Source organism: Lontra canadensis, unplaced genomic scaffold (assembly GCF_010015895.1).
Source record: "Lontra canadensis isolate GAN:19392208 unplaced genomic scaffold, GSC_riverotter_1.0 scaffold107, whole genome shotgun sequence".
In the NCBI taxonomy this organism is placed as follows: Eukaryota; Metazoa; Chordata; class Mammalia; order Carnivora; family Mustelidae; genus Lontra; species Lontra canadensis.
In genome coordinates this window covers 4,396,499-4,423,297 of record NW_022631101.1, presented here as the reverse complement: position 1 = coordinate 4,423,297, position 26,799 = coordinate 4,396,499, and the positions used below count along the sequence as shown (strand labels likewise).

General features: G+C 56.7%; 1 protein-coding gene across 1 annotated transcript; it reads right to left on the bottom strand.

Moving 5' to 3' along the window:
- Positions 1–69: 69 nt before the first annotated feature.
- PRR12 (proline rich 12) lies at positions 70–26,729 on the bottom strand. Its single transcript, XM_032839432.1, has 14 exons — positions 26,161–26,729; positions 24,522–24,634; positions 23,401–23,562; positions 19,997–23,316; positions 18,797–19,463; positions 16,746–17,137; positions 8,214–8,330; positions 7,834–7,967; positions 7,123–7,595; positions 3,407–3,532; positions 3,201–3,298; positions 1,673–1,819; positions 1,480–1,575; positions 70–1,050 (listed from the first exon to the last, which is right to left on the bottom strand). Exons 1-14 carry the CDS (start codon positions 26,244–26,246, stop codon positions 904–906), a joined length of 6,078 nt encoding a protein of 2,025 aa, XP_032695323.1. The 5' UTR covers positions 26,247–26,729; the 3' UTR covers positions 70–903.
- Between the last annotated feature and the right edge of the window lie 70 nt (positions 26,730–26,799).

The following is a 26,799-nucleotide window of genomic DNA, read 5'->3' as shown; positions in this document are numbered from 1 at the left end:
GCCCTTTCTGCCTCCGCCACCCCTGGGCCCGCCCAGACGCCGCAGAACAGAGGCACTCCAGCCGGCTGATAAAGTGTTTGCTGTTGGGTTTTCGTTTGGCTGGTTGTGTGTACACAGTGTATACAAGTTGAGTTGTACAGAAGCCCAAGAAAGAGCAAGAGACAAAGGGTGGTCGGGAGGTAGGAGCAGAGGGGTTGGTGGGAGGGGAGGGGAGAGGAGACGGATAAAAAATAGAACCACATCCAGACAACAAGGGGATGGGGCGGTGGGGGAGGGGCAGACACAGACAATCGCAGTAGAAAAGGAGCAGGAGGGCCAAAGGGAGGGGACCCTTCTCCCCCCTCCACCTCCCCAGCCCCCCGCCCCAGGTATGTACAATAAATAAGATTAAAAATAATTAACAAGATGCGTTTTCCCCCCTCCCACCCAATGCCGAATGCCCTGGGGAGGGAATGGCCTTTAGCAAAGATCCTGGCCTATGAGGGGGGGATTGGGGGGGAGGGGGGTCCCCCAGCTCTCTGAAGCCACCCCGCCCCCCTCAACCATACATAGACTTTTCCTATACATTATGTACAAGGTGGAGGGGGCGGGGCTGTGGCCATGGAGAGAGGATTGGGGCAAGGTGGGGAGGGAAACCGTTACTAAATAGACATTTATACATATATATAAATAATTTCTCTGTACACCGGACAGTGGGAGGGCTGGGGGGGAGTGGAGGGGGTGTGGGAGAGGGGAGGAGTCGAACTTTGAACCCTGCCCTGTGGGGGCAGCATGGACACACCCTGACCGATGACCCCCCCCCCCTTCCCTGGCAACAGGGCCCAGGGGGTTAGCTCCTGAGGACACAGTTCTGTCCCAATTCTCCGTTCGTGGAAGAGGTGGCTCCCCCAGGTTGGGCGGGGGTCACCCACAGCGGCTGTGGGCCTGTGCTTGGGCCAGCAGGTCGCTGAAGGAGTCGAAGAGCTGTTCCAGCCACGGCTGGTTCCTCATGCACTGCTGGACCACCTCCTCCTGGCCCAGGTCCTCAGCGCCGCCCTCGATGGCCAGGGTCTGCAGGGCGTTAGACAGGGAGCTGCGGTGGGCAGCCACCGGGGCCTGGAGGTCTAGTGATCAATGTCCCAGGGAAACGGGGGCTGGGAGTGAGACCCCTGGCTGGGTCTGAAGGAGGAGGGGCTGGGGGCCTGGACGGTTGGTCTCAGGGAGGATGGGCTGGGGGCCTGGACTCCTGGTTCTGAGGGAGGAGGAGGGGGCTGGGGGCCTGGACTTCTGGGTCTCAGGGAGGAGGCGCTGGAGATCTAGCCTCCTGGGTTTGCAGAAAGAGGAGTCTGGGAGCCTGGACTCTGAGGTCTCAGGGAGGAGATGCTGGAGGTCTGGACTTCTGGGTCTGAGGAAGGAGGGGGCTGGTGTCTGGACCTCTGGTTCCAGAGCAGAGCCTGTGGGGCAGAACCCCAGGGCGCCACGCACAGCGGGTGGGCTTACCTGGTCCCGGCATCGCAGGAAAGTATGGTACTTATAGTGGTGGAGGGAGTGGTAGAGCGTGTAGTATCCCGACTTGTCCAGCTCCACCTTGAACTCCTGGACAGACGGGAGTGGAGAAGCCTCACGCCACTGCCCAGTGCGGGGCAGCTCCTGTCCCCAGGCGCCCGCGCTGGCCGCCCACCCCCAGCCGCACCTGGGCTCGGACCACGCTCCTCTTGAGTTTGCTGAGCGTCTTGCGGTTGTACGGCTCCCCCGCCGGCCGCAGCCTCACGGCCCCCTCCTCCGGGGAGCCCTCCCCGCTCTGCTCCACTTGCAGCTGGGGGAACGTGTGCAGGGCATCCTGTGGGAAGCCAAGCGGTCAGTGGGACGTCCCCCTGGACCCACACTCTCCAAATGCACCGCTCAGCTCCTCTCAGTTCTCAGCTGCCTCCGTTTCCCTCGGGCTGCAGATCAGGAGACCCTCGGGAATCCTGGGTGTCTCAAAGGACAGAGGAGCTTAGGCCTATCTGGTGACCCTGTACTGCGCTTTGGGGCCAAGCCCAGCTTCTCACAGACCTCTGATATTCCACTCAGGGGGGCGCCTGGGTGGCTCAGTGGGTTAAGGCCTCTGCCTTCGGCTCAGGTCATGATCTCAGGGTCCTAGGATCGAGCCCCGCGTCGGGCTCTCTGCTCTCGAGCCTGTTTCCACTCCTCTCTCTGCCTGCCTCTCTGCCTACTTGTGATCTCTGTCAAGTAAATAAATAAAATCTTAAAAAAAAAAAAAAAATTCTACTCAGGATTCTCAGCCCCAGCCTAACATCCTACTCGGAATTTCAAGACATGGTCTAAAATCCAGAATCCCCAGTGCCAAGCGGACATTCCATCCCAGAATGTTAAAACCAGAGGAAGACTCCATCCCACCATTCCCAGACTTACCCTAATACTCCACCACAGAAATGTCAACCCTGGGATAACACCCTACCCAGACCTGTCAGAGCCGGACTAACTCTCTATCCCAGAACTCTCGGTCACCCTGACTTCCCACACGGACTGCCAGAATCAGATTTATTATTTTTATCTCGTATCATCTGGGAGACTAACATCCCACCAAGAATTTTCTGAGCCAGCCGAAAATCCACCCCAGAATTCCCAGATCCAGACCAGGACCCATCTGGACATTTTAAGGCAAGACTAACACTCCATCCCAGAATTCTGTTGCGCTAACATTGTATCCCCAAGTTCTCAGCCCCACACAACACTCCCCATCAGAATTTTCAGAGCGGCCTGAATATTGTACCCCTGAATCTGAGGCCATTCCAGAAAGGAAATCATACAGGTGACTTAACAGTGAGGCCTGAGATGCTAAGAATCCCACATGAGAAGAGAAGCCATCAGAACCCGCTTACCACTGTCCCCCAGCAAGGCCTTGGCCACCTGCTGTCCCCAAACCTTCCCTCCATAAACTCTGCTGGGCTTTCCCAGCTGAGCACCCCCAACCTTCGCAAGTCTCTGGATCTCTCCCCACCGACCAAGCCCCAACCAAGGCCCCTCCATCTTGGTGGGCAGAGACCGCCTCCAGCTGGAGCCCTGCCCTCAGCTTTGCCCCTGGCCAAGGCCGAACCTTCTAGCGGCTGCTCCCTCCAGGGCCTGACGCTCTGCGGACCCCGTGGCTCACTCATACCCATCTCTCACGATCCCCACCACTGGGCTCCAGGCCCCTCCCACCCAGGCCCCACAGGCACCTGCAGGGCTGGGCTCAGTGACAGCCGCTTCAGGACTTTCTTCTTGTGCTCATTGAGGAGACCATCGATCTTCCGCATGGGTGGCAGGTACAGCTCGTCTGCGAGATCAGAAGGTGGCTTCAGGAGATCTGAAGCCCCACCGCGCACAGGGAAGGGGTGGGGCAGAGTGGGAGTGCCAGAACCTTCTACCCCAGGCCTCAGCTCACCGTGTGTGTCCTCCAGGGCCTGGATCATGTCTGGGTCAAGGGCTGTGCTCACCAACATCTCCACGTAGCTGCGGTACATCTCCCGCATTGCTCGTGTCTTCAGCAGACGCCCAGGGACTGCCCGCTCTGGGGGAGGGGGGGGGTGAGGATGGGAACCGAGCTCATGATTCGGCCTTCATCAGAGGCCACCTGGGTGGCAATGTTCTACGTACGAGGGCCAGAGAGAAACCCCTGTTTTCAGGGAGCCTGAGTACCAGTGCAACACGCTCTAAGGGTGGGAGTCACAGGCATGGATGGTAACCAGCTGGGCCTGGCCAGGGAAGGTTGGTTCAAGGTCAGCCAGGAGCTTAAATCTTGACTGATGGGGAAAAAAGCATTCCAGGCAGTGAACTTCATGTTTGACTAGTTCCGTGTGGCTTCAATAAAGTCTAAAGAAGCAGCATAATCAGTTTCCAAACCAGCGAAGACACTCAGAGATCAGATCACAAAGGGCAAGACTGTGGGAGGAGGTGGGAAGTAAAGAGAATAGGGGCTTTTCGTGGTGGGTGCTAGGGAGCCATGGGAAAGCTGTGAGCAGGGGAGATGCAAGGGTTAAGCGTAGAAAGACCCCTCGAGACCATGTAGGAGACGGATCAAAGGGATGAGACCAGAGACCAGAGGCCGGGATAATGGACCACATAAGAAAGGATGAAGACGTAGCAGGGCTGTAAGAACAAAATCCAGAGATGGAGGACAGGACAGGAGGGCCAGAGCTGGGGACTTCCCAGCTGTGGAGGTGAGGGAGCAAAGGCTTGTGTGCTGGGAGATCTGGCCTGCTGACTGAGTAGCCAGTGGGGCTGCCCCTGAGATAGAGAAATTGGGACAAAGAACTCAGTGGGATCCGGAGGAAAGGGGTTTGGGGGAGGCCTGGAGGGGGGCCAGCAGGAAGAAACTAGCAAGGCTCACTGGGAAGCTGAGCCTGCCAAGTGAGAGGTGAAGCAACAAGGCCAAGGTCAGGAGTGAGGGACACTCACATGAAACCCAAGAAGGAACACCGGGGAGAAAAGAGATGCAGATGGCCCTGAACGGCCCTAAAATGTCCCTCAGGAAGAGGCGTGAAAAACGTCCATTTGACTCATCCACGTGGAGGGTCCTTGGTGACAGCCATTTCAGGGGCCAGAGTGAAACCCTGGCAGTGGCTGTCAAACTCCACCAGGCCTTGGCCTGAAACCTCCTATGGCTCTTGTGTCGCTCAGGGTAAAGTCCTTCTAGTGGGACCACAAAGTTCCAGGACTCCTGCCCCTCCAAGATCTGGTCCTGTTCCTTCCCTGCCCTCACTTCTCACCCTCTCCTCTTACTCACTCACTCCAGCCACTGGCCTCCTTCCTGATCCCCAGACACGCCCAGCCTGGAATGTTCGCTCTCCCAGTCACCCAACCCCAACCCTGCTGCACTCAGATCTCTGCTCCAATGTCGTTTCCAGAAGCATTCCCCAACTCCCTCATCCCCCCGAAAACAGCCCCCGCTATACCACCTGGATCTTCTGGACCAGAAATGCTTTTCTGAACCGCCTTTCAGCCTGGCCAGTCTCACCCTGACCATTTTTCTCATTGTTTTGTGCTCTGTTACATAACGTGTTTATCTGATGGCCTCCCCCAACTAAGACTGCAAGCTCCCATGAGGATAAATGTTTTTGCTTATTCTGTTCACTGCTGGAACCTCCTGCATGGCATGAAGTAGGTACTCGATAAAGATGTGCAGAACAGGGCTCGGGAAGCCAAATGGGAGTGGACTAGAGGAGGTGAGAGAAGACAGTCACTGCAACGTCCTTCTAGAACATCTGCGATGAGTTTAAGGAAGGAAAGAGTGTCAGCCTGGGACACGTGGAGGACCCCTGCTCTCAGACAAGCGAGGAGGTTAGTTCTGCGGACTTCTGGGCTGAGTGAAGCATGAGTCACACTCACTTGCTCCTGGTCCAATGGGCTGAGGCAAGACAGACCCAGACCCAGACCCATAGTGACCCTTGGCAGGGGAGTCGCTCCCATAAGAGGGTGGAGTTCAGCTCCTCCCCTTTCGAGCGCTCCGGAAACTCAGAGCTGTCTATGCATCTCCATACTGGGATTACTCACAACCACTAAGGAGTAGAAACAACCCAGAAGTCCATCAACTAGTGCCTGGCGATACAGGGTGGTCTATCCATCCACGCAGTGGGATCGTACTCAGTCGCAAAAAGGAATAAGGTCCTGACACACCTACCATGCGGATGAACCCCAAATATTAACGCCAAGTGAAAGACGCCAATCACAAAAACCTACACGTTATAGGATTTCCTTATGCATAATGTCCAGGAAGGGAGTGATAACCCATCGATACAGGGGTTCTTTGTGGGGTATTGAAAGTGTTCTAAAATCGACTGCCAAGATGGATGCCTAGGACTGTGCTAAAAACCACCGCATTGGGGCCCCTGGGTGGCTCAGTGGGTTGAACCTCTGCCTTAGCTCAGGTTGTGATCTCAGGGTCCTGGGATCAAGCCCCACATCATCTCATTGGGCTCTCTACTCAGCAGGGAGCCTGCTTCCCGCTCTCTCTCTCCCTGCCTCTCTGCCTACTTGTGATTTCTCTGTGTCAAATAAATAAGTAAAATCTTAAAAAAAAAAAAACAAAAAAGAAAACCAAAAACACTGCATTTTATGTTTTTAAGTAGGCGAACTATATGATGTGTTAATTCAACTTAAATTTGTAAATCGTTGAAGAAATAGGAAAGGGAAATTGAAGGCCAGAGAAGGAAAGACCTGCAAATCTGGGCCTTTGCTAAATGTCCTCCCTTGCGGCACCCTCACGACGTCCCCTTTAACTGCTTCCATCTGGCATGATCTGGCATCACCATGCCCAATTAAAAGACTACATTTCCCAGACTCCCTTGCAGCTAGGTGTGGCCATGTGACCCAGTTCTGCCCAATGGAACAGGAGAGAGAGCATATATGCCACGCCTAGATCTGGCAACTTAAAAGAAAGGTCCCACCACCCCCCCCTCCCGCCCCCATTCCCTGACCCCTGACTTGCTTCCCACTGACAGACCTGCGGCTTTGGGGCTGCTGGGGTGCCTCTGATCACGTGCTTGAGGACAGGAGGCAGGTGGAAGGCAGAGCAACAAGAGGAAAAGAAACAAAGAACCTGGACAACTTAAGAGCCTCTTATTTTCCAAGAAACCAACACCTAAGTCCGGCTTTGACGGAAGGAGACCTCACTCATTTGACTGCCTGCACGCTTTAGTCTCTGTTACAACAGCTACCCTTGGAGCACCTGGGTGGCTCAGTCGGTTGGGCGAGGTTTGGCTGGGGTGGTGATGTCAGGGCATGAGATCAAGCCCCAGCTCAGCAGGGAGCCTGCTTCTCCCTCTCCCTCTGCCCCTTCCCCTGCTCGTGCTCTCTCCCCCCTCAAATAAACAAACAAAATCTAAAAAAATAATAATAAAAATAAATTAAAAGGTTTAAAAATAACAGTATCTACTTTGTAGCCCTGCTATGAACATCGCACAAATTAATCCGGATACAGAATTTAGAGAAGACACCCATTCCAGTTAGGCGTCACGTGACTGACAAATACCGCTATTATTTTATTTTACAAATTCTCGCTGCTGGAACCCGGTGGCCCATACTCGCCCACACATCCTCCCAATGCCGGGGATTCACTTCCTCAGGCCTCCCCACCCGCCTCGTGGCTCCCGAGGGCCTCACCGTCCTCGCTGGGTGCTCCCGGGGATGACTCGGAGTCCGAGGAGCTGCCTGGCGGACCTCCGCCCGCAGAGGCGTTGCCTGCCGCCTCCTTCAGCCACTTCTTCCTCTTCTTGGGGGGCGGCTCAGCCTTCACCTTGGTGGGCCGGGCCTTGGGCAGCCGGGAGGTGGCGGGCTGTCCTGCGGTGAGGCTCCGTTCAGGCCGAGTCTGCCGCCCACCTGCGCTCCGCTCTCCCCGGGCCGGCCGCTCCCCGCGTGTCACCCGCTCCTTCTCCTTCTCCTTCTCGAGGGGCCGCGGCGGGGACGGCTTCTCAGGAGCAGGGGGCTCAGGCACGGGTGTCTCAGGCGTCTGCTCTGGGGGCTTCTCACATACCGTCTTATCAGCGGTCTCAGGCTTAGGAGGTGGCGCCGGGGCCTTGGGAGGTGGTGCCGAGCTGCCCCCAGCAGACGCAGGGCCCTTGGCCTGCCCCGAGCGTCTGGAAGGGAACGCGGAAGGGAATGGTTGCAGCAGGCAGACCCTAAGAGACCCCAATGCTTCTCTTGAGATCCCCATCACAGTGAGCACAGAACCAGCTTCTCCTCCTGCCTCTGTCTGCCCCCCAACCCCAGACCTGGGTGCCTTTCTCTCTCTGGGCCTGTGTCTACTCTCCCTGCCTCTACCTCTTTTCTTCAACGTTCCATCCCCATGCCCATCGCCACCGCCCACCAGGGTACCTGACGGGCACTGGGGGCCGGTGCCAGGGTTTTCGGGCACAGACCCTCACATAATCCTTCTTGTTGACATTTTCCAGGAACTTCACGTAAAGGCGCTGATACCGGTTTTTCGCGTCCCCAAAATATCCCAAATACTATGGAGGGAAAGAGGCACGTGAGGAAATCCTTCATCCACAGCAGCCAGGCAGCCTGGCAACCCGATCCCCGAGACTTCCACCCCTCCCACCCCCCCCCAACAGCCCCTCAGCCTCCTGGAGGTAGGGCCTCCCTTTGGGCCACCCCCTAGAGAAGTGGTGAATCCCAGCCATGCATGGGGGGGGGGGCTGCTCCCCACCACCTCCCAGGCCTCTCTGAGTCCTCACTGCCCCCTCCAGGCTTACATTACTGGTGGCACAAAACTGCCGCTGCCCGTCCTTGATCTCGGGAGTGAATTTCTGCAGCAGGGCCTTCTGCACTCGCCAGATGGGGGGGGGCTCCCGCCCCGTCTGCAACGCCAGCTGAGGAGGGGTGCCGAGAGGCCAGCTAGGTCAGCCCTCCCTGCCCCCAATTCCTGGGCCCTACATTCTCCCTTGATAACCTCTTCGAGAAAAGGCACCATCGTCAACAGGTATTACCACACACTGGCCGGCACCTGTCTTGGCCCTAGGATGGTCTCAGCCCTGGAGAGGCAGCTGGAGGCTGGCCACGTCCTCCCCCACACCCCACACCGTGGCTTACCCAAGACTCTCAAACAAGGTGTTCATTCTTGTGCTACAAAGTTTTAGCTGTTACAATATTATAGGAAGATGGCCTTTATAAAGTGACTTAAAGTAATATCAATGCCTGTGCACCCAGCCACCATCTTCCAGACGCCGTGCTGGCCCTGGGGTACAGTGGGGAATGAGACTGACTACGCCTTTGATGGGATCTTCGTCACAGAGACAACAAGGAGACAAGCAAATTAAACAGGGTAAGGTTGCGGTTTGTGCCAAGAACAGACAGGTGATAGGTGACCTGCGGCCACTTAATTCATCCCCCTCTCCACGACAGGGCAAGACACAGTGATATGAGGCTCCCCCATCTCCACTTCACCTACACTCAGATGAATTCCCCACCCCGAGACTTGTGTGACTCCCCAGCTGGACGCTGGAAACTGAAGGCTATGGGTCAGACCCAGCGTGTATAATCTGGGGAGAGTAACAGCAGGAGAGCCAGACATGGCACCAAAAAATGACAGCACAATAAGCACATGAATGGCAGACGCCCCTGCCCCCCCAGACACTATGGAAGCCTAAAGGAAGGAACTCAAATGCAATCTGAATCCAACAACGCTTCCTGGAAAAGGTGACACCTAAGTGAGTCCTGGAAGGACAACGTCTTCTGTGACCAGGCTCAACAATGACACGGGACAGCGTGGAAAAGTGTGGGACGAGACGCCTGGATAGCTCAGTCTGCTGAGTGACTGACTCTAGGTTTCAGCTTAGGTCGTGATCTCAGGGTTGTGGGATCCAGCCCTGCATGGGGAATCCACACTTAGTGTAGGTCTGCTTCTCCTTTTCCCTCTGGCTCCTCCCCCAGCTCACTTTCTCTCTCTCTCATCTCTCTCTCTCTCTCTCTCTCTCTCTCTCGTAAATAAATACAACCTTAAAAAAAAAAAAAGATGCAACGGGAAATGCGCACTAGGTATTGTGATAACCCAGAGATGAACGGAAGTTAGTCCCTGTATTCAAAGAAATCACACTCAAGTGATTAACAGGATTCAAATGACAATTTCATGCTGGGGGGAGGGGGGTTGGGGGAGTGGGGTTATGGACGTTGGGGAGGGTGTGTGCTATGGTGAGTGCTGTGAAGTGTGTAAACCTGGCGATTCACAGACCTGTACCCCTGGGGAAAAAAATATATGTTTATACAAAAAAAAAAAAAAAAAAAAGACAATTTCAATCGATTGGTCATGGCTCAGAACCAGCCCCAAATTAAGTGCTGCGATGAATTGATGGTGTCTTCCCCTGGCAGGAGCTGTAACACCAGGGTCTGTTTGTCAGCTATCCACTGCCTACTCCTAGCTCGGGTCAGTGGTTTTCACACCCATTTTTTGTATGTGTGTCCATGATTTTGTGTGTCCCTCTGATCAACTTGGGGAGTGCCAAGAGGAGATGACAATAACCTGATGAGAATGAGGTCTAAAAGGGCTCTTGGGGGCGCCTGGGTGGCTCAGTCATTAAGCATCTGCCTTCAGCTTAGGTCATGATTCCAGGCTCCTGGGATCGAGCCCCACATCAGGTTCCCTGCTCGACGGGAAGCCTGCTTCTCCCTCTCCCACTCCCCCTGTTTGTGTTCCCTCTTTCGCTGTGTCTCTCTGTGTCAAATAAAATCTTAAAGAAAAAAAATACACCAAAACTTCTCAAATAAACAAACAGGTAGGTAGATAGATAGAAGGGCTCTTGGCTTAAGTCACAAGAGGCAGGATGAGAAAGGAATGCAGGTGCCCTGGCCCCAAGTCCTTTTCTCCAGCTACCCTATGGTTCCCAGTCCTCCCTCCTGGTCACCTTGGGGAGTCAGGTCAGAGGCCCAAGGGTTGGGCCACATGCTGCTATGCTCCAAAACCTTCTAGGGCCCCTAGTGCAGGCTCCACAGTCTGGCACAGTGAGGCTTTGCCTCAGTTTTCTTTCTCTTCTCTTGCCCCTGCCCCACAGGCCATCCAGATCCCTCCAAATTCAGCAGATGAACCCCAGACTTTTGGATTCTCCAGGTTTTTGCATATGCAGTGCTCTCCCACCCCCACAAACGGGTGCCTTTTGCCTTTCAGTGTTAACGTGATCATCCCCATTCTAGTTCTCAGAAGCTAGCGAGAAAGCCATCAGAGCAGCCCTCCCAGCCAGGGAAGACCACCCCGTCTCTTCCCCCTCCCCAACTGGCCTCCTCAAAGGCACTGACTCTCTACCTGGACTCAGGCCCCTTGGCTCACCACACCCCAACTGAGCTTGGTGGCTTTCTCAGAACCACTCTTCCTCTCCATGGTCGTCGCACTCAACCCCTGGCATCAGCCTTGCCTGATATCCAACCAGAGCCAGTCAGCCCTCAGGCCGTCCTTCCCATCTCTCTTGGTGTCAATCCTATCACTGACCACACCCCCTTCTCCTCCCCCCCCCCCCCGCCCCCACAGAAGCCACAGCTGATTGGAAGAGACCTGACCAGGGAGCCAATCAACAGGCAAATCACTAATCCTATCTAGGCCCCAAATGCTGAGCTGGACCAATCAGATTCTCTTCTGGGAATGTGAACTCTTGAGAAGCAAAGACAAGGGCAGTAAGCAGCAGGACAGGAATGAGCCAGAAGCACCTAGCAGGATGATAGTAAGAAAGCTTTGGGGCGCCTGGGTGGCTCAGTCATTAAGCATCTGACTCTTCATCTCAGCTAAGGTCCTGATCTCAGGGTTGTGAGTTCAAGCCTCACAGCGGGTTCCACGCTGCGTCTGGAGCCTACTTAAAAGAGAGAGAGAGAGAAGAAGAAAGAAAGAAAAAGGAAGGAAGGAAGGAAGGAAGGCAGGCTTCATGCTCCATTAACAAGGGAATCGGTATCACAGGACTGAGGTGGCAGACAGACTGCCATCAGGCCTAGACACCTCCCCAGCCACCACCCTGCTAGCCAGGGGCCCTAGCAGCTGCTGGAAAACCCAAATGTGGACTCTCCAGCAGGTGCCCATCGATCTCACTCCAGCATGACCTGGCAGCTGCTCACCTTCCCGGGTTCAGCACTCACAACGCAGCCACTCAACCCCTTGAACACCATATTTTTGCTCAAGACACAACCTTTGCACCCTGCTCCCTCCATCGGGACCGCCTGCCCCTTACTTTTCTCCATCCAACAAACTCTTACAAGCTCAGCGTTTACACCCTCTTAAATCTTCAACAAGAACTGGAAGTTAATGTTATCCATCCCACTTTATAGCTGGGGAAGCTGAAGCAGAGAAGAGGGCCAGCCTTGTGCTAATTTGGCTGCCCCAAATATGTTCCATGAGTAAAAAATATACCCAAGATTTCAAAGGGTTGATATACAAAAAATGTAAAACATCTCGTTAGCTTTTTCTACGTTGATTACATGCGAAAATGATTGTTCTAAATAAGCTATGTTAGAGAAAATACATTCCTGTGGCTAACCTCACCGATTTTTAAACATTTTTAAAATTCTTTTTCTTTTAGGAAGGCTCCACGCCCAATATGGGGCTTGAACGCAGGACCCTGAGATCAAGAGTCACGTGCTCTACCGACTGAGCCAGCCACGCATCCCTCACTTTTTTTTAAGCATGATACAAGAAAGTTTAAAATGACGTATTCACGGGCGCTTGGGTGACTCAGTCAGTTGGGCATCTGCCTTCAGCTCAGGTCATGATCCTACAGTCAGTCTCAAGATCGAGCCCCGAGTAGGGCTCCCTGCTCAGTGGGGCACCTCCTTCTCCCTCTGCTCCTTACCTTGCTTGTGCGCTCTTTCAAATAAATGAAGAAAATCTTAAATAAATAAATAAATAAATAAGGGGCGCCTGAGTGGCTCAGTGGGTTAGGCCCCTGCCTTTGGCTCAGGTCATGATCCCAGGGTCCTGGGATCGAGCCCCGAGTCGGGCTCTCTGCTCAGTGGGGAGCCTGCTTCCCCCTCTCTCTCTGTCTGCCTCTCTGCCTACTTGTGATCTCTCTCTCTCTGTCAAATAAATAAATAAAATCTTTTAAAATTTTTAAATAAAAATAAAAATAAAAATAAAATGATGTATACAGATCATGACATTTCTAGTAGACTACCACTGTTCTGGAAAAAACTACGGCCCATTGCTCATTTTCAGAGATCTATAAAATAAGAATGCTTCCTAATTTTTAAAGGATCGGGGGCTCCTGGGTGGCTGAGTTGGTTAAGCAACTGCCTTCAGCTCAGGTCATGATCCTGGAGTCCTGGGATCAAGCCCCACATCAGGCTCCCAGCTCAGCAGGGAATCTGCTTCTCCAGCTAACCTCTCTCCTCTCATGCTCTCTCTCTCTCAAATAAATAAGTAAATAATCTTAAGAAAAAAATAAAGGATCATAAAAACAGAACAAGAAGACATAGCAGAGACCCTGCACCCTGCAAAGCCTAAAATATTTATTAGCTGGCCCTTTACAGAAAAAATGTGCCCAGCTTTGCAGAGAGAAGTAAGCAAAGGGACACCTACTGGGTGCCACCCACGGTTCCATGGAGCTTTAAGGCCTGGATTCTCCAGTTACCTGAGGGAGGTACTAACGAGATCACCTCTATCACCAAATCCATAATCAAGGAGGGTCGACACCAGCCCAGACCAAAAGTGGCCGAGAATGAACCAGTCAGTCAGCCCAGAAAGCTGGGCTCTCAGCAACGATGCCGCCAGCCTGCCCTGACTCCAAAACAGGTCTCCAATGTCTGCTGAAGTGATTCTGTCCTGGGGTTGTGTGTCCCCCCATTGTAAGGCACACTCGTGTTGTATTTTAAGCATCTGAGTCCTTGCCCGGCCTCATGCCAGTTGGGAGGTGGTGTCGGATGGCTGTGGCTCCAATCCCAGCTCAGCACCCACCAGTGCACTGAGTCCCTCTCCGAACGTGAACTTCCTCATCTGTAAAAGCCCTGTTCTTTCCGCCCAATGCTGGGCTCCCTGTCGCATGTGCCACTGCCATTGTCAATGTTGGCCAGAATGTACACAGAAAAAGGTTGAGTCTGGTGCTGAGAGCCCAGGCTTCTGGGGCCAACAGAACCAGTGCGGATCCCGGGCCATAAAAGTCTAGGAAGGCTACTGTGGCACTCTGCGCCTCAGTTTCCTTCCCTGTAAAATGGGAAGAGTAATCCCTATCATGGGAGGTGATTATAAAGATAGAACTCGGGGGTGCCTTGGTGGTTAGGCATCTGCCTTCCGCCCAGGTCATGATCCCAGAGTCCTGGGATCAAGCCCCACATCAGGCTCCCTGCTCAGTGGGAAGTCTGCTTCTCCCTCTCCCTCAGCCCCTCCCCCTGCTCATGCTTGCACCCTCTCCCCCAAATAAATAAATAAAACCTTAAAAAATAATAAATAAATAAAGAGAAAACCTGGAGACAGCAGCGAACATCACACAACAATGTAAATACACTTAATGGCACTGAATGGTACCGCTTAAACGTGGTTAGAATGGTAAACTTCATGATATGTAAAGGTTACCACAATTAAAGTAAAAAAAAGGAGGGGTACCTGGCTGGCTCAGTCCTTGTGGCACATGACTCTCTCTCTCTCTTTTTTTTTTTTTAAGATTTTACTTATTTATTTGACAGACATACCACAAGTAGGCAGAGAGGCAGGCAGAGAGAGAGGGAAGCAGGCTCCCCACCGAGCAGAGAGCCCAACACAGGGCTGGATCCCAGGACCCTGGGATCATGACCTGAGCCGAAGGCAGAGGCCTTAATCCACTGAGCCACCCAGGCGCCCCAGGGCACATGACTCTTGACTAAGGGTCATGAGTTCTAGCCCCATGTTGGGCATTAAGCTCGGTTTTTTAAAAAATTTTAACTAAGTTGGGGCTCTCTCACATCGGGCTCTCTGCACAGCAGGGAGCCTGCTTCCTCCTCTCTCTCTGCCTGCCTCTGCCTACTTGTGATCTCTCGCTCTGTGTCGAATGAATAAATAAAATCTTTAAAAAAAAATTTTAAGTTAAAAATATGAAGAACAAGGAGCTCCTGGGTGGCTCAGTGGGTTAAGCCTCTGCCTTCAGCTCAGGTCATGGTCCCAGAGTCCGAGGATCGAGCCCAGCCTCAGGCGCCCTGCTCAGTGGGGAGCCTGCCTCTCCCTCTCCCTCTGCTTGTGCACTTTGTCAAATAAGTACATAAAATGTCTTAAAAAAAATTAAGAACAAAAAAAGAAGAAAAAAAAATCACACTAAATTCCTAGTTCTGACTATCTGTCTCAAACCCTGTCCTAAGGAGTTGGCAGCTGTCCCTCTCACTGCTGTTCATTCAGTATCTTCCTTGCTTGTCCCAGCTGAAGATCAAATCAGCTTCAGAAGTCATGAAATTAACATGAAGCAATGCGGGGCGCCTGGGGTGGCTCAGCTGGTTGAGCGTCTGACTCTTGGTTTTGTCTCAGGTCAAGACAATCTCAGGGTGGAAAACACGAGGCCGGCGTAGGGTTCCACGCTCAGAACAGAGTCTGCTTGAGATTCTCTTTCTCCGTCTACCTCTCCCTCTGTGCCCCCTCTCTCCTTCTCTCTCTAAAACAAATAAATAGGGGCGCCTGGGTGGCTCAGTGGGTTGAGCCCCTGCCTTCAGTTTGGGTCATGATCTCAGGGTCCTGGGATGGAGTCCCACATCAGGCTCTCTGCTCAGTGGGGAGACTGCTTCCCCCTCTCTCTCTGCCTGCCTCTCTGCCTACTTGTGATCTCTGTCTGTCAAATAAATAAATAAAAGTCTTTTAAAAAAACTAATAAATACATTGTTTCCCCCCAAAATGAAATAATGTACACAGGACATAAGGGCATTGAGAAGGACCAGGAGGGATGCAAGAGGAAGGAGCAGGGAATTCTGGGATTGCTGGCTGGTTTGGGGAATGTGACCACTCTGGCATTTTGCTTTGTAATTCCCTAATATACCTTTCATCAATGTTCTTATGGGTGAAGCAAACACCATGCTAATAAATAAATAAATAAATAAATAAAAATGACAAGGTATGGAAGACAGAACATGACGCCTGGAATTGGAGGGGTAGGGCAGGGGGCAGAATGTGCCAGAACAGAGAGAGAGAAGGACTAGCCAGGAGGGGACGATGCTGGAAGCTGAGGGATGGGTACATACAGTCCCATTACTCTAGTGGCTCTACTTCTTCCACAATAAGACGGCATAAAAATCATACAGCAGAAGACATATTAAGTTCACCTCACAGAACATACGCAGCAGCAAAGCGTAACAACTGTTAACCTGATAATGAATTCGTCCCACAATAGCTCCATCTTAAGAAGCCACACCAGAGAATAAATTAAACTTGATAATGTACATCAAGGGCCAAACATGTTCCTGGCCCCCATTGTCAATACTCAGTCTGTGACACTAACAGGAAGAAAGGCCGTCGTCTCTGATGTCACCATCAAGATGATGATGGCTTGCTGACCCACCAAGGACTTGTTCAGCCTCATGTCCCAGGAGAAGCCTTACATGAGCATCTCATGTCACCCACCCTTGTCAAGCACCTATGCTATGAATCCTCTGATCCAAAATCTCCCCGTCCAATGAACCGAGTACAGCAGCGGTCAGCAAACTTTTTCCATAACGGAGCAGATAAGAAAGATTTTTGGCTTCGTGGGTCAGCTAAGCTCTGCCTCAACTACCTCATTCTGCCACTGTATGGGGAAAGCAGCCCTAGGGGATTTTAAATGCATGGGCATGGGTTGTACGCCAATAAAACTTTATTCATAACAACAGGCAGGGGCCTGGATTTGGCTCCTGGAGGCCACCATTGGCCAAGCCCTGAAGCAGAGTCAATGGAAGCAGGAAATGGGCCGATCTGCAGAGAGTGTCTTAAGATGTGGCCTCACAGTCCCAAATCGTTGGCTATGTGCGTGTGTATTTGTAGGAACATTTTGTTACTGCCTCGCGTTTCCACCATTATGCTACACCTTGCAAAGCAGCCTGGCTCTCTTGGCTTGAGCAATTAAATTAGAACCTTCACTGAGACCAGCACCCGCCTCCCTTGTTCCTTATTGGAACCCCAGAGCCCAGAATGTCTGCAATAAACGTTAACAATCACTTTTTCCCATTTCCAAGACCTCCCCTCCCCAATCTCAGAGCCCCACGCAGCCGCTGCATGTTCCAGACCCCATCAGCCTGGGAATTCAGGACGGCCTCCGCTGAGCCTGTCATCCAGCAGGCGCTCCGTCACCGCTCTGGGGCCAAATCCCGCGGGCCCAGCTTTCAGACACACTCACCTTGAGAGAAGGGATGTCCTCTGCGCGGATGACAAACTCGTCGCGCTCCCGGAAGATGCCCTCCCCGCCGCTCTCGCCGGCCTCCTCGTCCGTCTCCCCGCACACGGCCGCTGTCTCCTGCTTCTTGGCCAAGTGCAGGGGCCGTGCGTCGGGTGGCTCGGGCTCCTCGGGGGACGGGGCGGCGGGCTCCTCGGGCGCGACGGCCGGCGGGGGCGGCGGCGGGGCGGGCGGTGACGGCAGGGGCGGCGGGGGCGGCGAGCTGGGCACCGGGGCCACCAGGGGGGGCGGCGAGGGCAGGGCGGGCGGCGGGGGTGGTGGGGGCGGCGGAGGTGGCTGCGGCGTCGGGGCAGGAGGCGGCGAGGGCGGGGGCTTCTCCTCCAGCAGCGGGGGCTCTGTGGGCGAGAGGGGCATCAGGGCAAACCCCCGGGCGCGGGGAGGCCCCCTCCACCTCCACTGCATGCGCGGGTCCCTCAGGTCTGCGGTCAATGTCGGCCAATGTCAATCAGTGTCTGCTCTCAGCCCTTTCAGGCTCCTCTCTTCCCCAGGGTCCCAGCAGGAAGCCCAGGTTCCCTTCTTTCTCCAACATCCTAATAAGCCTTCCCACCTGGAAATGGGGATCTGTCCCTCCCCATCTTTTCCTGGCTTCCACATACTCCCCGCTTCTGTCCCTTTGGGTAGTTAATACCATTACCCAATGTCCCTCCATCAAAATCAGTTGTCCTTTGTCCGACCACCAACCCTTCCTCATCCCTCAACTGTCTCCCACCCCAGTCTATCTCCCCCTTGTCTCCCCTAGTCCCTACAAACTCCTTGCCCTGCCCTGACACAGCTCCTAGTTCCTGAATGCCATTCACCATCCCCAGCACCTCTCCTCTTGTCCCTGAATGTCCCTCCCTATGTCAACAGCTCCTCAACTCCCCCAAAGCCTTTCCACTCTGTCCAAGTCCCTCCCTGAGACCCCTTCCCAGCTCCAGCGCTAATTCGGAGTCCCTGAATTTTCACCCTATTGCCTCTTTTAGTACTGCAACACCTCTTAGTTGCCTCAAAGCCCTTGCTGGCTCTCACCTCCCATTTTTTTACCTCCCCTCCTAATTCCCCAATCATTCCTTCTGTGCCTCTACCTCCTCACTTCCTGCTCAGGAGTCTTGTCCTTCCTCCATCCAAGATCTTCCCTGCCCTTTCCTCGGACTACTCTCTACTCGGGATCATTACTGCCCATTATAGCCTTGATTCCCCATGGGTTTTTCTAATGTCACCCTCTGACACCTTAAAATCCCTCCCTAAAACTGCTTCTTCTCCGTTGTTGTGTCCTTAGCCAGGAGCCTTCCTGACCCTTCCAAGGTTCTCACCCCCCAGGGCTCGCTTCCATTTCAGCAAATTCTGACACTGCTCAGAAGGCCCCGGTAGTTCTCATCTCTACTTCGGCCTCGCATCATCTTGTTCCCTTGCTCCCCGTTTCCCACCTTCCTACAACCCTGAGAAGTCCCCTCCGTTCCCTAGGATGCCTCTGAGCCCTCAAGCCTCCTCACTAACTGTCCCAAACGTCCTTCTCCGAATCAATGCCTCCATTTCCCCCCATCCAAAGCACCTTAAAATTTGTCCAAAGCCTCTCAGGACAGACCACCATCCAGACCTTGCACACCCCCAGCCTTTTCTTCTCACCCCTCCGCAAGACCCAATTAATCAATGTTCCAGTCTCTCCCTACCACTCCCACAGACATTCTTCTGTCTTTTACCACACATCTCTAAATCCTAGCTCCTTCTCAGGCCCTATATCCCCTGGCTGTCCTCAGAAACTCTCAGTACCCTTTCACCTCCCTGTCCCCATCACTTAAAACCTGCTATCTCCCAGCATTCTCCAGTGCCACCTTGGGGCACCTAAAGCCCACTTAGCATCTGTGGACAGGTCAGAAAATGAGTCCTTTCTCGCACCATCTGTATACCCTCAATTTGTGAACTCGCAAATCTACTTCATCTACAGTGTGACTGATGCCTCTTACACAGTGCGCGACCTGCACAACCCACCCCCAAACCATCTTCCCAGAGCTCACCGGGTGTGCCATTGCTGCTGGCACTAGGGAGCCCCGGGAGTGGGGGAGGTCCTGGCACCGCAGCTTCAGCTGCCAAGGAGGGCACATCTGGGGTGGAAGTGTCCTTAGGCCCAGCGAGGGGTGGGTCGTCGAGCGCAGAGATGGCCGAGGAGATGCTCTCCTGCAGGTCCCGGTTCTTGGCCACCGAGTCTTCTTCATCGGAGGAGAAGGAGGGCAGCGTCTCCAGGTTCCGCTTCAGCTCCTCGTCTAGCCGCTTACAGGGTGAAGGGCAGCCCAGCCCCAGCCCCTCGCTCTCGGCCGCCTCCAGTGCGCCACCCAGCCCGAAGGCGCCGGAGGGCGGGGGGTGTGGCACAGTGGGGGCGGTAGGAGGCTGGGGCTGCAGGCCACGGGTGGGCACGGAGGGCGGCACGCTCTTGGGGGGACTGAGCGGGGGTGTCAGGCCGGCCTGGTAGAGCGGCGGATGACGCTTGCCGGACTTGAGGAAGTCCAGGAAGGAGGCCATGAATCCGGACTTCATCTCTGGCTGCTTCTCCTCCACCTCCTTGATCTTGGCCTCTATCTTCTCCCGGGTCAGGCTGGAATCCAGGCTGTTGTGGTCAGCACCGGATACACCGTCGCCTGAGGAGGCTCCCAGACCCTCGCCGGCCTTGGGCACGGACAGCTTGATCTAGGTATCAGGGCAGTGGGGAGTCAGGGTCCACAAGTCTGGGGCCCCAAGTCCCCTACCTGCTCAGAGGCTGAGGTGCAGGCCCCCAACACTTCCTTAAGGCCTAGATCACTTTCCCACTTTCAGCCCATAGAACCCTAGAATCAAAGCCCCCAGACCCCTTCTCTCAGGTTCCAGAATGACAGGACTGGCATTCCTCCCTCAGCATTCACTGACCCCTCTTAGCCTCCAGCCCAGGAATCCAGGCTCGAGACCCTCCTCCCATGAGACCCAGGAATCCAGAAACACCCAATCATGGCTCCTTCAAGACCCAGAACCTAAGAACTCAAGCTTCAATCCCCTATGTTTCCCTTTAGACCCTGAAGTCTCAATTCTCAGATTTCTCTGACGGTGGAAGCCTAGAATCCCAACCCTCAGGTTCATTGCCTCCGAGGCTCAGGAATATAAACCACAGCCCCCACCACACCCCACAATTGCAGTCCCAAGCCTTTGCCTTCTCCAACCTTAGACATCTGGACCCCAGTCCTTCTCACCTTAAGTGGCTTCAGGGGCTCCAGCCGCGTGCCCCCCGCCTCCTCAGCCTTCCTGCCCCGACCACGGCCCCGGCCCCGAGGTTTCTTGGCCCCATCAGTGGGCGTGGAGGATGAGGCTGGCCCAGCAGTGGCGGAGACCTCCAGCGGGCGGATCCGGGGCCTCCCCCGGGGCCGGGGTGGGCCATCACGCTTAGCCTTTGTGGGCTTGCGGCCACGGCGCCTGGGGCCATCCGGGCCTGGGTTGGGTGGACAGAAGTCGATGTCGCCCAGGGGTGAGAGGGCTGGGCGGGAGCGGCAGCTGGACACCAGGTCAGGCAGGCGCCGAGGGTTCAGACGGATGTCAGCAGGCACATCGGCCTTGTCCTCATCAGCCTCAAACTCATACTCCTGGGCATACAGCTTCTTGGGTGTCTGGAAGGGCGGGTCACGGCGCCGCAGCAGGTGGAAGGAGGACGTCTTGAGCAGCTTCTTTGGCTTGGTAGAGCAGAAGATGGGCGAGGTGAGGCCTCCCTTGGGCTCCGAGGCAGGCGGCGGCGGTGGCGGTGGCGGCGGTGGTGGCGGGGCCGCCTGGTGGGGCCCGCTCTGGATCAGGCCCAGAGGCTCGGCGTTGACCGTGGAGGGCAGCTCAGGCGGCTTGCTGGGGTCCAGGCCCAGGCCTGGCGTCTCGGGCCCAGCTCCAGATGCCCGACCAGGGCAGTAGGGACCATAAGGATCATAGGCTGGGGGGCCTGGAGGCGGCCCAGTCCCCGCCTTGGGATCGCCCTCGTCCTCGGGCGGCCCGGCCTTGCCATAGTCGTCCGCTGCCCCTCCGCCAAACATCTCCTCCATGGTGGGGAAGAAGCTGCGCTCCTCATCTTGGAGCAAGGAGTCAGGAAAACAGATGGATGTGAGTGGCACAAAGCGGGGGGCCTTGGTGCCCTGCGGGCTGGGGCTGCGGTAGGCACCAGAGGGATCCTTGCCCTCGGTATTAGGTGGGCCCACGCCAGTGTCACCGGGCCCTGGGGGCAGTGGCTCCAGGGCCCCAAGCAATTCCTGCATGGTGCCCGGCGGCTCCAGACTCTCCTCAGGTCGCAGGCGGGGGCTGGGGGCACCGGGCTCCAGGCCGTGGCTGCGGAGATGGGCCTCGAGCTGGAGGGGCATGGGTGGTGGAGGTGGGGGCGGCGGCGGGGGCGGCTGGGGTGCTCCATCGCGGGTGGCTGACTCCAGGAGATGAACGCCAACTTTGGGGGCGCTGGGAGAGGGGCTGGGGGCATGGCTGAGGACTGAGGGGAGCAGCTGTGGGGGTGGAGGTGGGGGCAGCACCAGTGGGAGGTCAGGGCCCCCGGCCTCCAGGAGGAGGCCATGGGGTGTGGGTTGGGCAGGCTGAGCTGTGGGAGGTGGGGGTGGTGGGCTCTTTTGGAGGAAGGCCCCCAGCTCCTTGGCACCTGCCCCATAGTGGACAACTGAAGTGGCCAGCCCCTCTGGGGTCTCGCCACCCCGTTCTGGCCCTTTCTTCTTCTCCTTCAGCCTCCCCAGGCCCAGCTCCAGGGCTGCCGTGGTACCCTCATCAAGGCTTCCACTGCTGCGGATAACGCTCTGTAGATGATACCTCTGAGGGTCTTCCTTAGCCAGCTCGTAGGGTGTGCCTGGTGGGCCCCCGGCCCCACCACTACCCCCAAGTCCCTTGGAGGCATCTGCCGCCCCATCTTCCCCCACCAAGCCGTCTGCCCCTGAGGTCCGCGGGGGGCTAGGAGCCTGCAGGAGATGCTGGATGAGGAATTCCTCATCTTCAGTGCGCTCAGCAGGAGGGCCGCCGGGCCCCGCCAGCAGCTCCGAGCCATCCCCCTTGCCTTTGTAGCCCCCTGCTCCGGCTGCATAGCTGCCGGCTCCTGGGGGTGCCAGGAATGGGGCTGACGCCAGGACAGAACTCAGGTATTTGCCGGGGGCCCCCGGAGAGCCGACTCCGGGTGGGCGGCCAGGGGCGGGCGGCGACTGCAGCGGGCGGATGATGTGAGAAGGGCTGGCCTCCCCACCACCCCCCAGAGAGCTGGGCCCCCAGCCACCTCCATGACCCGAGAGTGCAGGGGAATGGCCAGTGCTGTAGCTGAGCGAGGGGCTGGCCGTGGGCAGCCCCTGGGAGTGGGCAGCTGGCCCTGGGTATGGCTCACCCTGAACCCCATAGAGCTGCCCCTGCAGCTGATCTGGGGAGTAGCTCTGGCACGTGGCTAGGCTGGGAGGTGGGGGGCCACTGGGAGGCTGCGGGGGCCCCCCTGAGTAGCTCGGGCCTTTGCTCAAGTCCTGGGCTTGACCCCCTCCAAACCCTTGCCCGTAGGCCTGGGGTCCTAGAAGCCCTTGGGGCTGACCAGGAGAATAGGCTTGGCCACCTGCCCCACCAGCCCCAGAGGCCTTCCCGGTGGCATAGGCGGCTGCTGGCCCACCCAGACTCTGGCATTTGGGTGTGGCCGTCGAACGGGGTGGTGGGGGTCTGTTGGCACCACCCGCAGCCGCTCCATAGCCACCTTTGCCCGTCTTGTAACCAGGCGACTGAATGATGGGGCGGTAACCTCCACCGCCACCCCCTGCCCCACCTCCCCCAGCCGCCTCAGGGCCCGCAGCCCGGCCAGATGCTCCAGCCGCTGCTCCACTGGGCCCGGCCTTGCTAGGCTCGCCAGCACCAGGAGAGGGCTCCCCACCGCCCAGGGGGCTGCAGGCCAGGTTAGCCCTGTGGCCCATGGAGGGATAGCTGCCTCCACAGCTCAGATAGTGCTGGAGGGCGTGGGCTGGGGGCGGGGGCGGCGGGGGCTGGGCACTGGCCGGCCGCTGGTAGTGTTTGATGACGGTGTCCTGGCGGGGCAGGGCCCGCTCGGGTGGTGGGGGGCCTGGGGCAGCACCCGAGAAGTTGTACAGCTGTGGGGAGGACTGTTCGGCGGCGGCGGCAGCGGCAGCAGAAGAGGAAGCCAGCAGGTTGAACTGAGTCGGGAGGTGGCGGGGAGGTGGCGGGGGGTCTGGGGGGCCGGGTCGGTACGGAGGGGTCTGGGCCGGGCCGAGACCAGCGGGCCCCAGGACACCGCCCCCCGCCAGGCGCTCAAAGCCCAGCGAGGATGGCACTGTGGGTGCCTGTGAGGGCTTCAGGTGCAACACGTCATGAGGGGACAGGAGCCCATTAGCTGGGGGGCTGAATGGGGGGTCTTGGAGGCTGAGGGATGAGGGCACTGGGAAGGGGCGGCTGCCGAAGGAAGCCGGGTGCTGGTAGGCCGACAGGGCAGAGGAGGATGGAAAGGTGCTGGAACCCGGCAGGGCGCCTGAAATGAAGAGCTCCGTGGGGCCCGGCGTGTGCATGGCTGGGGACGATGGAGAAGACCACAGGTCAGGGCAGACCACATGCCAGCCCCACCCTGGCACTCCTGGGCCGGCGCTAGGCTTACCTGTTTGCCAGGAAGGACTGCGGAACTGGGAGAGGAGAGAGGAGGCAGAGGGGCCAGGCTGGGGGCCCCGGGACTCCAGGGCCGAGATGAGGTTCATGACGGAGGCGTCGGGCCCTGCTGAGCCCGCGTGGTGGAGGCCAGTGTCGAAGAGTCCAGAGAGGCCTGGCCAAGGACAAGGGGGCAGAGTCAGCTAAGTGGCAGAGTTAAAAGGGAAAAGGAAAAAGGCCAAAAGCAAGTTGGGTCAGGGAAAAGGGCTGGAGAAAGCAAAGAGGGAGATTCAAAGAGGATCAAGTGAACACAGCCAAACTAAGGAGACAGGGCTGAGGACAACGAAGGGGAAAAGGGAGCCAATCAGCAGGATGAAGTATACCCCAGTCATTAGGGCAGGGAGCCCAGGAGAGGAAAGGTAGGCAAAGGAGGGGGGGCAGGGGAGACACAAAAGGATTTGGGCAATTCTAGCAAGGAAGGGGAAGGTATGGGGTAACCAAGGCCACTTAGAAGCACTGGGAGGATAGGCCAAAAGGGGTTGATTAAAAGTGGAAGGATCCCAGAAAAAAAAGGGGGGGGGGCAAGAATAAAGGGAAGGAACCAACCAGGAAAGTTAAGGATCAAATCGGACAATATAATCTCCTTGTTGGTTCGGCCAGGAAGGAGGGAACCAATCAGAAGCCCTAGAGGTAGTTCTACACAGGGAAGAATAAGGTGGTGGGCAAACCCAGGAAAAAAAGGAAAGGTCCAAAGACTTAGAGCCATTCAGGAAGAAAAGGAATCAGGAAGAACGAATTCACAGCACCAAGAAGCCAAAAGGACGGGTAAACCCAGAAGGAAAGGACTGGGGTGGGATAGAGAGGAGGAAAAGCCTGGAAGAGAAGGTGGGATTTGGGGGCTGAGGGGACGGGGCCAATTGGAGCGAAAGAGGCGGGCCCAGAGACAAGGGTGAACGAATCCAGCGTGAAATTGAGCAGGGACCAGCAGCCTCAGAGGCAACCAATCAGAGGAGAGGTAGCAAGGGGCGGGCCGGGACACAGGGCACGGCCAATTAGGAGGGGTGGAACTTTCAGCAGCCAACCAGCTGCCTCGGAGGGAGGGCCAGCCCAGGCGGGGCAGGACGGGGGCCGTACCTGCCGGGTGGTGGTTGGTGGCATAGCTTTGCAGTGGGTGGGGGGCCGCGTAGGCCTGGCGGTGTAAGATGTCGGTCTCGGGGTGCGAGGTCCTGGAGCTGCCATAGACCAAGCTGGGAGGAAGGGAGAGATGTTAGGGTGTCCTCCAAAGCTGCCCTAGAAGGGAACTCAGCAAATCCCCCGGGGTGAGGGGGGGGAAATCTTCCAGCTGACTGGGGGTTATCCTAAGGAACCTTGGGCCCTAAAGGAAAGAAGACAAGGGAATCGGGGTACCCAACGAAAAGAGCCCTGAAACATTCCCCAATAAATACAGCCCAGATAGTCTCACGTTTACAAACACAGCCATGCACAGAGACGAGACAAACAGAAGAGAATGAAGAGTCAGAGGAAGCACCTCAAGTTGAGAATGCGAAAGGCATGGACCTCCTACCGAGCCCACCACCCCCTGGATGACACGAGGCCCTGAGGCCAACCTGAGAGGTGCATAAGGACGCCCACTCTACTGCACACACGTGGGAACACATGGCCCTGAACTTCATGGGGTGATGCAAACAGAGTTGGGAGAAGGTAGATTGTTCCCCAAACGGCTGGGATGCGGGGTGGGGAAGGGATAGGACTAGGGGAAAGTACCAGGTACAAGCGCGACCAAGAACAACGTCCATCCCCGGGGGTTGAGGTTCAAATGTATGGCCCCTTGCAAACCCAGGTATGTGTGCAAACGACGATCCAGCTCACTCGTGGGGAAGGAAACATACAGAGCGCTAAGTCCCAAATGGAAAATCCTAACACATGTGGGATCATGCCCAACCACGCTGGGTAACCCAGGGGGCGGGGGGCTGGGGACAGGTGAAGAGTGAGGGCAGAACATACACATCAGGAAAGGGGCTGATTCGCAGGTGAGCAGGCTACCAACTAAGCACGAACAGGGCCCACGCTCACACACACAACCACACACCACGGAAACATCTGAATCTTCCCATGCAACGGCCCCGATTCACGGCTCGGACTCGAGAGGTCAAATACTCCACTCCTCGCCATCAACTGGGATTCTCTGCCTTTGGGGGTGGGGGAGCTAAAGGGGGCGTGTCTCAGATTCCAGGACCCCCCCTTACACACACAGAATCCCAGCTTGGAAAGGGGGCGGGGCCCTGTGCCCACTCTGCGCGCGGAATTTCGGTGGGGGGAGGCCGAGTGGCGCGGCCTCGCGCAGTCCCGGAACAATAGGACGGGAGGGGGGGCACCCCCCAGGTCTGCGTTCTAATTCTCCTTTCCATCCCACCTTAGCAAGAGCAGAGCCTGGGACGCAGGGGGTAGAAATCAGCAAGCCGGGAATCCAAGGATGGGGGGAAATCCAGGCCTTGCTTCGCCAGTCCCTCCCACCTTCCCGGGGCCTTTCCGTCCTAAATTGTTTTGCACCCCCATTTTCCCGCTGCATCTCTCCCTTTGCATGCCGGAGCTGGCTTTGGCGGAGTTTGCAATTTGCAAACTGGGGCGGCGGCGTTGTTGCAAACCGAGGAAGGCCGCTCCCTTGCAAGCCGGAGGGGAGTTTGCGATGCACGCGTCGCCAGGCGGGCCAGGCCCGGCCCGGCTGGGCCCCCACCCCTTGGCCCCTTCCTCCAGGCCACCCTCGGCTCCTTACCTAGCTTTCGCTGACCTCTCGTAACTCCATCCCGCCCCGGCGCCGAGCGGGTCCCCGAAGCCGGCGCTGGGGTAGTTCCTGTCCATGAATTGGCCGCGGTGGAAATTGGGGGGAGGGGGAGGGAGGGAGGGAGGGAGGGGGCGCGCGCGCGCTCTCCTCCGCCGCCGCTCCCTCCGCTGCTGCTTTTTTTTTTCCTCTCTCTCTCTCTCTCTCTCTCTCTCTCTTTTTCTTTGCAGCCGCCGAAGGCCCGGGAAGGCCCCGGGCTGGGGAGGGAGGGGGCAGGGGCGGAGGGGCGGGCAAGGGAGGGGGTGCAGCCGCCGAGCCAAGGAGGGGGAAGGGGGGTTCCCCCTGGAGGGAAAGGGGGGTAGGAGGGACCCCGCTGTCTCCGCCTTTGCCCCGGCGCTTGCAAGAGAGAAGGGAGGGCGCGCGCTCAGGAGGGGGCGTCCCGGGCGGCCCCGGGGTGGGTGCGGGCGCTGGGTGCTCGCTCTCTCGCCGCCGCCGCCGCCGCCTCCTCCTCCTCTGCGCTCACGGTGCAGCCATCTTTGCACAAGGCGGCTGGGGGAGGGGGGAGGGGAAGGGGGGGCGGGCGGCGGGGTGTCTGGCTGCGCTCCGCTTCCTCCCACAATCCCGTGCAAATGC